Raw genomic sequence first — 14,047 nt, forward strand, 5'->3', positions numbered from 1 at the left:
TATTTTTATATGTTGTCTGAGGCACTCCATTAGAATGTGAGTTCCATGAGGGAACACACCCCATTTGTCTTGTTCATTACCATAACTGTAATGCCTAAAGTAATTCCTGGCAAAGGATAAACATTCAATCCATATGAATGAATGAAAGAGGAAATAATATCAAACACATTTTCATGATATCTTTTACTCACCATCTTTCATCCCTTAATTGAAAAGACTGAAGAGGCATGAGGAAACCAATGAATTTTTAACACACTCAATCATCATGTTCAATGGGAGGAAAGAATCCTAAACAGATTTGGCCAATTTAAACCAGAAATTTAGCTTCACTCTAGCAACAGTGGCAGACCAAGATTCTTCCTGAGATCTGTATTATCTCAACACGCCAACACACACAGTTCTGTGATTAACAGTTCATGTATATTACTCATGTTTTCTTACCTTGTGCACAATATCCCATACATCCCTGAGTGGGCTGCAGTAAGTACACAAAAAAATTTCCACAGTTTCTTACAGACACTGGGATTTGAAAAAGGCAGCAGTCTTTTGTAGCACTAAACAAAAACTTCCATGTGGCACAAGCTGTCAGTTGCTTGATCTCTCCAGGTGAAGGCAGTGTCTCTGAATCTCTCAGAGACAGCCAGATGGGCGCCTGTGTTCCACATTGATTCACCTTTTGCAAAAGAGAAAATGAAAGTTGAAAATCCAACTTATTTTCACACGATAGGTAAGTCAACTTTGCATTTTCTTCTAAACAACTTTAAAATAATAAACTATCATTTAAAAACTCTAATAACTTGTGCCTGTACTATAAAAGGAACTTTATATAGTTACTAAATTTAAAGAATACTAAATTTAAGGTTGATTGCTCATAATTAATATAACCTTATTCCATTTAAATTTATTCTGTTACCTTTGTAATGTAATTAAGAGAAATTAAGTACCAGATAACTTACCACCATAGTAATACATTCTAAGATAAGGTAAGTGAATCTTAAGTCATCTTAATACAGAGCAAAAAGATCAACTCACCTTGGAGATTTTTTTCTAAAATTACTGGATATAGAATATGTAAGATTACTAGAGGGGAGGTTGGTGAGGGGATGGGGTAACTGGGTAATGGGCATTAAGGAGGGCACTTGATGTAATGAGTACTGAGTGTTACATGCAACTGATGAATCACTAAATTCTACGCCTGAAACGAATAATATACTATATGTTAACTAAACTGAATTTAACTAAAGAATTTTTTAAAAAGAAGTTAATGTATAGTTCAGGAGGCATCAAAAATCAGGGGAGAAGGATTGTTCAAAATCTGGTGTTGAAATAATTGGTTGGCAATTTGGAAAAGAAAAGACTCATTTAAAGCCAATTATCAAAATCATTTCCAGATGGAAAATGAAATTAAATAGAAAACTAACCCAGGAAAAATAAGAAGAAACTATATATGATTTAGGAAGGACCCAGGCACTTGCTAAATGCATGACCTCAGGCAAGACACTCAACATGCTTCCCTTTTGTTCTAGATGGATTGTAGTACCCACCTCACTGTGCTGTGGTGAGGTATAAACATAATTAGGTAGATAACATAATTTCGACATAGCAATGACTCAGATTGTTAGCCAGATTACAATGCTCAGTATTATGATTATTTCCATGCTTAAAAGCAATGGAAATCATAAGGGAAAAGATTGACAGTTATTTTTAAATAATAATTTTTAAAAATATAAGGCAAATAAGAATTAATAAGAATTAAATAAGAAGAAAAGTATTTGTTAATAGCATATTTAGTATATTGTTTGTCACATTATTATATTTCTTATTTTATTTTAATGATATAGTATTATTCACTTAAGAACTGTAAGATCATAGATGGGTAAAATACACAATCACATAATTCATAGAAGAAATACAGATGCCTAATGAATACATGAGAGTATTCAGTATTAGAAAAGGTATTTTTATGTACTGCTCCTGAAATGAGAAATTAGCATAATATTTTTAAAAAACAATTATATAAAATCTTCAAAAAGACATTAAGCTTCACTAATTTTACTTATAAAATAATCTTACTAAATACACTAAAGTATAACTGATTTATATACACATTTGCTAATTGCAGAATTACAGCAAAAGCCCAAAGGTGTACACACAGCAATGGTTTATATACAGTACATACATATGACAGAAAATTATTTTCAAGATTAATATTAAAGAATTTTCAACAGCAGAGGAAAACACTAATGCTGTAACTACCTGAAAAAAGCATGTTATGCAATTGGATGTGTAGCATGAACCTTACAGAATATAAAAAGATGGAATGATAGCAAAATGTTCATGGTAGTATCACTGTGGGGCTTGATGATGAATGAATGTTATTCTATTAACAGTCCTTTATTTTCTAAGTTTTCTATAATGCACATGAATTACTTTAACCATCATAAATAAACATTTATTTACACAGACTTGTATTATCCTGTAGAGTAAAAAAAAAAAAAAAATGCTACCTATTCTCCAGGTGGATCCTCTAAAGCCTTGGCTCAAGTAGGGAATGAGAATGGAGGCAGGGAATTCTTCTCCCTGGGGCACAGACCCAGCAAAATCAGTTCACCTTTACATTTGTGTGAGATTCTAGACTCAATTATAACTAGTTCAGCTAAAGAAAAAGAGCACAAATATTTTAGGATGTATTGAATTTCCTGTAATTTCCTCAAATTTTACTTTTAAATTCTGATTTTTTTAGTTTCTTGCAAACAAAATGCCACAAAATGACAAGCAAATAAACAAAAAGGGAAAAATAAGACAGCCACAATGTTACAACTTAAATACTCTTAAAATTTGGATATCTTTCCCGAGTTTTTTTTACATTACGTTTAAAAGGGAAAATAATTCCTGCTTCTGCATAATTCACAAAATGTGGGTAACAAAAAGGAGAATGAAGAGCCTTCACATAGAAGGAGCCTTCTATATTTAAGACTTATAAGGACTTGAAGCACTTAGAAAACACAGTATTTTACTGTTTGCAAGTTACTTATGGTTAAGTACAGGAGCCCTGGAGATGGGTGGCCTGTGATCCAAACTTGGCTGTTTGGCCAGCTGGTTAACTCTAATAGGGATGCTTTTGCCTAAGCATCTGTGTTTTCTGCGCTCTGTGATGGAAATGATGATAGACGATATTCTAGAGTTGTTGTAAAAACTGTATCAGATACTGTAGGTAAAAAACCTTGGTGGACTGCATAAGCATAACATTAACTATTACTATTATTATTATTAGAACAGGGAACATGGCAATACTCCTTTATATTAACTCAATCTTGACACAAAAGTAAAATCATATTTCAGAGTGAGAAATAAATTGGTTGTAACAAGATTCAATCCTCGTATGAAAAAATACATAAGAAAACGCACATGTAGTTCTTAGTGAGTTGAAATACCTCAACACATTTGGTTGGCATCTCAGCAGGTCTGTCAAAGATGAGAAACCGATACCATCCGGGAGAAAGGGAACGGTCACATATCAAGTCTTGAAAGGGAGAATGCTGGAGGTGCATTGAGTCAAAATGCACACTTCTGTAAGGGCTCTGAAGAAACTGGTGTCCCCCAGGAGAGCACTCCTGAGCTAGGATGGAAAGACAGTGTCTTAAGTATGTGTTTTCTTCATTAACGTAGTTTAGTCCTCAGTTAAAATTGATTCTCCCCCCAAATTAAGCAAATAACCTACAACTACACGTAACGACCATCTGAAATGTCAGGGTCTCTTAGTAAGTCAAAGATGACTTGCATTTTCCATAAATGCAATAAACCAATCAATAAACTGTTATTTTTGAGGTACTTAAGTTTCAAGAACTTTATTTTCATTTAATTTGGACAAGGAATACTGTTGCTCACTGTTGATTTAGGATTTTATTCTTACCATCTCAAGTCACAGATCCTGCAAAGACTCCTCTTGAGAGTGGCCCTCCAGATCTGACTGCCATTATTGACCCTGCATGACCCACTTCCCTCCCCAGTAGTCACATGCCCCCCAAGTCCCATCTCTGCTAAGTCCTGGAAGGCAACAAAGTAAATTAAGCTTTTAAGGCCAATCTAATTTTTGCAAAATTCCCTCCTACTGAAGTTTCCTGCATTCTTTAGTACAGGAAAGAATATGAAGTTTTCAGTTTTTCTCTTCTTTTGAAGAGAAATTTTAATTTTAAGGATTTTAAAGTATTGAAATCCGTTTTTATTACCAAGCACAGGAAAAGGAATGGTGTACAGGGGTGCAGTTTTGAAGGAGAAACAAGAAAAGACCCTGGAGAAAGGGAGATTCTGTAGTTTTGTTTTGTTTTGTTTTTAGGAAAGCCATTTTCTGACCAGCACTTGGCCTGGAAGATATTTTTCTGTCAAGCCCACAGAGGCAGAACATAAAGCTCCTCTCCCAGCAAGAAGAGAGAAACAGAGGTAGTAATCCCAGAAATATATCCTGGAAATGTAACTAGAAATCAAACTCTTATTTGAAGTTCCTGTACTCTCAAATTATAGGAAGCACAAAGAACTGTCCTTATTTGGATACCATAGTTTCTTGTTGACAGAGTAGGTAGAAAATCTCCAAATATCAGCTATTATGTATGTTGAAGGAAACTACTATAATACAGATAATATCTATGAAATAGAAATGTGAAAGAAAAATTCAATTATTACTAAAGTACCTCACTGTGGGAAAAATTTATCTAACTGAACAAAAACTCTGAAACATTACATAATTTTAAGTTACAGAAGTGTTTTTAAATCAAAATCAATTTCTGAACTTAAGTTAATAAGAGCACAATAAACTAGAGTTATTAATTTGTAAGTCAATCTCATAAGTCTAGCTTATAAAAACTGTTATTATAATTTTTTTGCTTTTTGTTGTTTGCAGAGATAGCAATTAAACTGTATAAAATGTATTGTTCTTCAAGACAAAAAGTGTCCCCAAAGAATTTTTTGTGGTAAAAAAATTTAGGAATGAGCACAAAAGGTTTCTCCTCCTTTTCTCTCTTGCTCCACCTGTTTTCAACTTCCCTAGAAATATATAATCCAAAAAGCACTATTGACTTTGATGATCTCAAACTGTCAACACAAGACAAATATTTCATAAAATGTGTATGGATAGAACTCAGGGGATATGCTATCATTTCATTGAATTTTGAAATAACTCTAAGATCCTATCAGTACCGCAGCATTGTACCTGGTTAGAAACTAAGGAAAATATTTAAAGAGAGATTCTAGTGAGGTTTGCATGAATTATTCAAATGTTTTCACTGATATCTTTCCTGCAATAGAATTTTGTCTTGGGAAAAAAGTCACTAACTCCACCTTTATTCTGTAGAGTATGTCTCCTTCTTAAATGCTTCTGTAGCGCTCACATTTCCTCTGACTTTGCACTTTGAATAATTGTTTTCTAATCTAAAGCTAAAGATGTAATAAATGTAGTGGCAATCACAGCGTAATAGTAACCGTGATGTGGAAATGTTGGGGTTTAGAGCAAATGGTCAAAAAAGAATTCTTGAGAAGTCTTCAGTGCAAAAATGTGGTTTTATTAAAGCATGGTGACAAGACCCATGGGCAGAAAGGCTGCACTTACGTTGTGCTGGGTAACCAATTATATACTTTTAATTTGGGAGGGGATTAGGGATAGTGAAAGTCTGTAAGGAATTTTGGAAGCAAGGTTTTTAGGACCTTGAGGGGGCTAGCTATTGTTAGGAAAAGGTCATTTATTACTGTCTAATAAAACCTTAGTCATGAGACCCTTTAGATGTATTATCAGTGGGCCATATGCTTGCGGATGATTGCTAACATGTATCTTGGGGGGTAGAGACAAAGGAAATCTTCAAAGGAATATTTATATGTTAAAGGAGACTTAAAGGATCCTGGAGGTTGGGTCAATATTAATGTAAAGTTGCCTTTTGCCCTTAGCAAAGTACTAACATCAAGGCAGTTGAGTTCCTAGAGGAAGTCACTCTGCCTGTCTCAAGGACTGGTCAGTGGGTTGTAAGTTGTAAGGAAATTTATTTTTTTCTTTTGCCTTTGTTCCCTACATCAAACAATACTTAAAAAGTACCTAAGATTTACACAGAAAAATTTAAAAATTTACTTATTTTTATTTAGTATTTATTTTAGAGGAAAATTCTTTTTTTTTTTAAAGATTTTATTATATTTATTTGACAGAGAGCGAGCGAGAGCAGGAACACAAGCAGGGGGAGTGGGAGAGGGAGAAGCAGGCTTCCCGCTGAGCAGCAAGCCCAATATGGGACTCGATCCCAGCACCCTGGGATCACGACCCGAGCCGAAGGCAGACGCTTAACGACTGAGCCACCCAGGTGCCCTAGAGGAAAATTCTTAATTCATATAATTAATAATAACCCATATTTTGTACTGTTCATTTCATTTTTTTTCCAAAAAATCTACTTGTCTTTTTAAAAATGTTCAAGGTCTCTGTAGAAAATTTTAAAATCTTATTAGCAATGAACAAACCACACTCTTAAAAATCTCATTACAACCTTAACTCTAGATTGCAACATACAGGTAACTAAGTGAGAATTATAAGGATGGTTCTGGCTCCCATTTGGAAAATTGAGGACTTAGCTCCTCAAATACTAAAAGAAGAGCTCTACAATTAGAGCTCACTCATTAGTCAACAGTCAACTTTATGACATGAATGATGCGCTAAGCTTTCTAGGAAACTACAAATATAACTTTTCCCGCATAACAAAAGTACATTTAAATATACATTACAATTGACATTTCCATCTATTCTGTCTTTCCTAATAGGATTCAAATAAGTGAGATCGTATATAATAGAATCTGTAATATCTGGATTTCAAATACTTTGGGAGAATGTGCCAAGTTATAAATAATAGCTATATAATGATACAATAAGAAACTGGTTTTCTAGTTTTGTTTGTAGATATAAAATAATCTGTACTAGATTGTTTTCTAGTTTAACACCATAGCCAAGATTCTTTAAGATTCATAACTGGTGGACAAACAAATATGTCAGGAAAGTAGATAAATCACTCTATTTTTAAGAGATGAATATGCTTACTGCCTGAAGACAGGTAGTTCATAATATTTGAGTTTATAAAGTATATAAAGTATATACTTTATATATATATATAAAGTATATAAAACCTTTGGGATATTGCCTATGGGAATTTCAAATATTTGTGAATTTTTTTAATTTGTGTAGCTTCCCTAAGGCTTCTGATATTCAAAATAAGACTATGAGTTTTGCAACAACACAAAAGGCTAAAAAGCAAGGTCAGATAGAGTGACTAGTTTGCTAAATCTCTTTACTTTGCCCTCCTTCATATATCAAGAGGCAAAAACTGAATGCCTCTTGTAAAGTATACAAATAGATTCAAAGTAAAAGTATGGAAAATATCATACAAACAGCAACCACAAGAAAACAGGATTGGCTATATTAATATCAGACAAAAAAATCTTTAAAAATGTTACTAGAGATAAGGAGGGGCATTTTGTAATGAGGATAGGTTCAGTCCATGAGGAAGATACTCAGTTATGAATACACACATACACACACACACCTAGAAGGAAAAAACACCTACTTAAATGGTAATAGTTGGGGACTTCAAAACTCCACTTTTTTTTTTGAAAGATTTTATTTATTTATTTATCTGAGAGAGAGCGAGCGGGGGGGGGGGCATGAAGAACAGAGGGAGAGGGACAAGCAGACTCCACATGAGCATGGAGCCTGACACAGGGCTCGATCTCACAACTCTGAGATCATGACCAGCAAAAATCAACAGTCGGATGCTTAACCGACTAAGCCACCCAGATGCCCCACAATACTCCACTTTCAATATGAATAGAAAAATGGGCAGAAGGTCAACAAAGAAATAGAGCTAGAACAATACTATAAACCAACTTGACCTAACAGGCATCTATAGAACACGCCTCCCAACAATAGCAAATAAAAGTTCTTCTGAACTGCACATGGAACATTCTTCAGAATAGATAATACACTAGACCACAAGATAAACCTCAATCAATTTAAAGAAGATAGAAATCATGCAAAATGTGTTCTTTGACCATAATGGAATGAAATCATAAGTCAACAACAGAGATAAATTTAAAGAGCTAACAAATATGTGGAAATTAAACAACCTAGATAATTGATGGGTCAAAAAAGAAATTAGGAAGGAAAGGAGAAAATATACTGAAAAGATTAAAACAAAGATATAATATACCAAAATTTATGAGATGCTGCCAAATTAGTACTTAGATGGAAATTTATAGATCTGTACGCCTACATTAGACAAGAGTAAGATCTCAATGTAGTAAGCTAACCTTGCACCTTAAGACACTGGAAAAAGAAGAGCATACTACATCTTAAGGAAGCAGAAGGAAAAAAGTTTAAAGATTAGAGACTATATTAATGAAACTGAGAATACAAAAACAATGGAGAAAATCAATGAAAAAGCTGGTTCTTTGAAAAAATCAACACAATTGGCATTATCGTTAACGAGACTGAGAAAAAAAAAAAAGACTCAATTGCCAGAATTTGAAATGAAATAGGGGACACCACTACAGATTTTATTAAGGAATATTATTACAGGGGTGCCTGGGTGGCGCAGTAGGTTAAGTGTTGGACTCTCGGTTTCGGCTGAGATTGTGATCTCAGGATCGTGAGTTTGAGCCCTGCATGGGGATTCACACTCAGCATGCCATCTGCTTAAGACTCTCTCTCTCTTTCCCCTGCCCTCCATCCTGTGCACTCTGTCTCTCTCTAAAATAAATAAATAAATAAAAATAAATAAATAAATAAATAAATAAATAAATACTTTTTAAAAAGGAATATTATTGGGGCACCTGGTTGCTTTAGTCATTTAAGCATCTGCTTCTGCTCAGGTCATGATCTCAGGGTCCTGGGATAAAGTCCCACATTGGGCTCCCTGCTCCGCAGGGAGCCTGCTTCTCTATCTCACTCTGCCTGCAGCTCCCCTTGACTGTGCTCTCTCTCTCTCTCTCTCTCTGTCAAATGAATAAATAAAATCTTAAAAAATAAATAAAAAATAAAAAGGAATATTATTACAATAAATTAGGTACGTTAGAGACTGACAAAGTCCTAAAAAGACACAAATGACAAAACTGACTCAAGTAGAAATAAGCAATCCAAATAGGTTTATATCATGTAAAAATACTGAGTTTAAAAAAAAAACACACACCCATAAAGAAAAAGGCCAGATTCAGATGGCATCAATGCTGCATTCTACCAACCACTTAAACAATAATACCAATTCTTCACAAACACTTACAAATAATATAAAAGGATGGAATACTTCCAGACTCATTCTATGAAGCCAGTATTACTCTGATACCATAACCAGAAAAAAGATATCACAAGAAGACTGCAGACCAATACATCTTTTGAATATGGATGCAAACATCCTCAGCAAAATACTAGCAACGTGAATCCAGAAATTAGACAAAGAATTATAAACCATGACCAAGTGGAATTTAAACCAGGTGTGTAAGGTTGATTTAACTTCCAAAAGTGAATCGACATAATATACCATATTGATAAAATAAAAAAATAAAAATTCACAAGTGCTTTTCAATAGATCCAGAAAAATAATTTGAAAAAAATCTAACACCATTTTTTGATATATATACCAAACAAACTAGGAATAGAATGGAACTTACTCAACCTGATAAAGAGAATCTACAAAAAACCCCCAAAAGCCCCAAAAAACAAAACAAAAAACCCCACAAAACTAACAAACAAAAAAAATCTTCCAGTTTACATCATACATGATGAAGAAAGACTGGGTGCTTTCTCCTAAGATTAGGAATGCCCACTCTCCCAGCTTCTATTCAACATGGTATGTCAGGTTCTAACTATGACAACTAGGCAAGATAAATAAATAAAAGGTATCCAGATTGGAAAAGAAGTAAAACTTTCTCTAGTCACAGATGACATGAGCTTAATGTAAAAACTCCTAAGAAATCCACACACACACAAAAGTTACAATGAACAAGTTTAACAAGGTTTCAGGATACAAAATCAAGATACAAAATTTAATTATACTCTTATACATGTGCAATGAATAGACTGAAAATGAAATTTTAAAAATCGATTCCACTTAGATAGCTTCAAAAACACAAAATACTTAGGGATAAATTTAACAAAAGAAGCCCAAACTTATACTCTAAACATCACACAACATTGTTGAAAGAAACTGGAGATCTATGTAAATGGAAATACATCATGTTCATGGATCAGAAGATTTAATGTTGTTCAGATGGCAATTCTCCCCAAATTAACATGATGATTCATCAAATCCCTATCAGAATACCAAGTGACTCCTTTGTACAAATAGGCAAACTAATACAAAATTCATATGGAATTTCAAGGGACACAGGATAGCTAAACCAATCTTGAAAAAAAAAACAGGAGAAATCATATTTTCCCATTTCATAATTTACTACAAAGCACCAGCAATCAAAAACAGCATAATGCTGATTTAAGGATAAACATAGATTAATGAATAAAATTGAGAGTCCACAAATAAACCCATGTTTCTATCTATGGTTTTCAACTAATTTTCGGCATGGGTGCCAAGGTCATTTAATGGGGAAAGGACAGTCTTCAACAGATGGTTCTGGGAAAATAGGATAGTCATATGCAAGAGAATAACTTGGAGCCTTATGCTGTACCATATATAAAAATTAATTCAAAATGTACCAAAGACCAAAATAAAAGAGCAAAAACTATAAAATTCTTAAAAAAAATTGGGGTAAATCTTCATGACTTTAGATTTGGCAACAAATTCCAAGATATGACAACAAAGCGCAAGCAAGAAAGCAAGAAAAGATAGATAAATTGGATTTCATTAAAATTAAAACTTCCATGCTTCAAAAGACATCAAGAAAGTGAAAAGACAACTCACAGAATGGGAAAAAAATTGCAAATCACATATCTGGTAAGAGAATTCTATCTATAATACATATATAACTCTTACAACTCAACAACAAAAATAATTCCTATAACTCAACCCAATTAAAAAAACTGTGAAAATATCTGAGTAGTATTTCTTCAAAGAAGTATACTAATATCCAATAAACACATGAAAAAAGATTGTCATCATTAGCCATCAGGGAAGTGCAAATCAAACCACAAAGAAATGTCACTTCATAAATAACAGGATGGCTAAAATCAAAATCTCAATGTTGACAAGAATGTGGATGAATTAGAACTTTAATACACTTCTGTGGTACGACAGAACAGCACAGCCACTATGTTCAATTACTTATTTCCAGCGGTGGGGTGGAAGTGGGGTAGAAATTGCGCAGTTTGGAACTGAACTCTCTTCGGATAATTCGGATCCACTTTCCGCTAGGATGCCTGGCAGATCCAGTACAAGTTTCTTACAGTAAATTAAAGGGACCTTAAGACCGGGATATCAGGAGGAAACAGAAAAGGGAACAGTAACAGTGCTGAGGGTCTTAGAGCGGGAGAAGAGGAGGCGACAACCTCCTGAGCGCAAAGAAAACATGGAGAGCTGAAAGGGTGCAAATTGACCATTCGGACTGCGGTAGGGGAGGGCGGAGGGCGGTGAGGGACAAAAATCAGATGCCTCCATAATGATGCGCAAGAACGCTCCACGTGTCATCCAGAAGTCAGCCCCCTTCGCCCAAAGGCCGGAGTGTCGTCCCAGCGCTCCCCTCCGCCTGCGCCCTACCTTGCCGACCTTGCCCTGGGGCCAGGAGCAGCAGCAGCAGCGCCAGCGCCCAGAGCCGGCCGAGCATCGCTGCTGCCGCGCGTGGGGTCCAAGGTGTCGCAGAGCCTGGGCTGTGGGTGCAGGCAGGATGGGGACACCTCAGCTCTCCTATCACAGGCCTCTTCCAGTCGGTTCCTGCTAAGTCTTCAGGGTCGCTGCGTGTTCTCGCCCTGGGACGCAGCAGTGCTTCCCAGGAATAGCTTTCGCGCCGCCGCTAAGCGGCGACGTCTCTCTCCGAAGCCACGCCCACCCGACGGGAGGCCACGCCCGCTTCCCTCCCGGGAGACCAAGACCCGCGCCTCGCGGCTGTCGCTCCACCACCTTGGATCGCAACAGCAGTCGCACATCCAGGGGGCAAGCTCACGGGGTATATAGCGTGGCACCTCGCGTCTCACTGTCTTAACAAATGCTTTAAGAAAATTTGATAATCCTAGAAATTGTTCAGATGGACCTCCAATAAAAGCAGCCTTGCGAGGTTCTGTTGGAACCCTTGATTACACCTGTAGACGGATTCTTTTTTTTTAAAGGTTTCTTTTTTTTTTAAGATTTTATTTATTTGAGAGAGAGAGAATGAGAGATAGAGAGCACAAGAGGGAAGAGGGTCAGAGGGAGAAGCAGACTCCCTGCTGAGCAAGGAGCCCGATGAACTGAGCCACCCAGGCACCCCTGTAGACGGATTCTTAACCTGATAATTGGGGGTGCTGGTTTGCCTCCAAAGGCACACATGCTTCTCAGAAGTTGCCCCTGTCACCTTAGGCCTCGGTGATGAAGGGAGGGGGAGTGGAGATTAATGTTGCAACACTGGTAGCTCTTTTCCTCTGCCTCTATGACAGTTTTGAGAAGAGGAAGGGAAGCCATTGAGACTTCCAAACACGCGGGGTTAGCCATCTTGTATTTGCTGGTGATCCCAGTGTTCTTTCAGTTGTCCAATGGTGACCCTGTAATTCAGGATCCTTCCGCACATGGTCACACAACTCCCAAGTTTGCCGCGGGGGATGGTCTTCATTCTGATGTTATCTTCATATGTGTGGTTGCCTCTGCAGAGGAAGCAGAGGCCCACCTTAAAAAAAGAAAACAAACAAAACCAAAAAAAAACACAAAAAACAAAAAAACCCACAATTGTTTCTACATCATTCTATGTCATTAAATGGAACCTCAATTTCCTAGTTTTTCTTTGGCAGTCTCAGTTCTTGAGTCCCCTTATTCATCACCTGGAACTTTGCCCTCAGCTGGTACGCGAGGGGAAAGAAGACACTAGTCTTCTAGTGAAGAAGGCAGCCCCAAGGTCCTGGTGGGTTCCAGGATTCAGGCCACAGTTCCACCTATAGATTTAGAGGACTGAGGCATGGATGAGGCATGGTGATAAACATGGGAGATGCCCAAATGCATAAGGAAGTTTTTCTAAAAATAGTTTATAATTGGACGCCTGGGTGGCTCAGTTCTTAAGTGTCTGCCTTTGGCTCAGGTCATGATCCAGTCCTGCATCGGACTCCCTGCTCAGCGGGGAGTCTGCTTCTCCCTCTCCCTCTGCCCTACCCACCCACTTGTGCTCTCTCACTCACTCACTCTCTCTCAAATAAAATCTTTAAAGAAATAGTTTATAATTTTTTTATTTGAAAGAGAAATTGGGGAGTGCCTGGGTGGTTCAGTCATTGAGCACCTGCCTTGGGCTCGGGTCATGATCCCAGATTCCTGGGATCGAGCCATGCGACAGGCTCCCTACTCAGCGAGAAGCCTGCTTCTTCCACTCCCGCTCCCCCTGCTTGTGTTCCCTCTCTCGCTGTCTCTGTCTGTCAAATAAATAAAATCTTTAAAAAAAGAGAAAGAGAGAGAGAGAAATTAGAATTAACAATTTTAAAACTGTTTTCAGAAGTATAAGTATTAACCCATTTTGGGAAAAAAGTCTTTGCGGTGAACAAAACTTGTGTGTATCCCCCACTTACATACAAAGAAGGCACCTAATTATATATAGAACAAAAGTGAAAAATAACTTTTTGGTGGGGTTGGACAGATGATTTTCATCTTCAGGCCTACTTATGGAAGAACAATTTAAGGTGAGCAGGATGAAAACCCAGAGATTTTTTTAGTGTACATCTTTTGTTTCAGCTTATAAAGTCCTAATAAAATGGACAGAGGGGCACCTGGGTGGCTCAGTCAGTTAGGGGGCCGACTCTTGATTTTGGCTCAGGTCAGTATCTCAGGGTTCTGGGATCCAGCCCTTCGGAGGCTCCAAGCTCAGATTCTCTCTCTCCCTCTCCCTCTTCCTGTGCCCCTCCCCACCCTCT

General features: G+C 36.8%; 1 protein-coding gene across 1 annotated transcript in view; it reads right to left on the reverse strand.

Moving 5' to 3' along the window:
• VWDE (von Willebrand factor D and EGF domains) overlaps nucleotides 1-11,624 on the reverse strand; it is a 65,373-nt gene extending 53,749 nt beyond the window's left edge. Inside the window, exons 1-4 of the mRNA XM_073899398.1 lie at nucleotides 11,516-11,624; nucleotides 11,292-11,408; nucleotides 3,435-3,619; nucleotides 442-673 (exon numbers count right to left, since the gene is read on the reverse strand). Of these exons, the coding sequence (XP_073755499.1) occupies nucleotides 442-673; nucleotides 3,435-3,619; nucleotides 11,292-11,408; nucleotides 11,516-11,624 (643 nt within the window). The remainder of the gene's footprint in view (nucleotides 1-441; nucleotides 674-3,434; nucleotides 3,620-11,291; nucleotides 11,409-11,515) is intronic.
• Nucleotides 11,625-14,047: the final 2,423 nt, after the last annotated feature.

This window comes from Callorhinus ursinus, unplaced genomic scaffold (genome assembly GCF_003265705.2).
Source record: "Callorhinus ursinus isolate GAN/ISIS: 27379988/994484 unplaced genomic scaffold, GSC_fseal_2.0 scaffold12, whole genome shotgun sequence".
Classification (NCBI taxonomy): domain Eukaryota; kingdom Metazoa; phylum Chordata; class Mammalia; order Carnivora; family Otariidae; genus Callorhinus; species Callorhinus ursinus.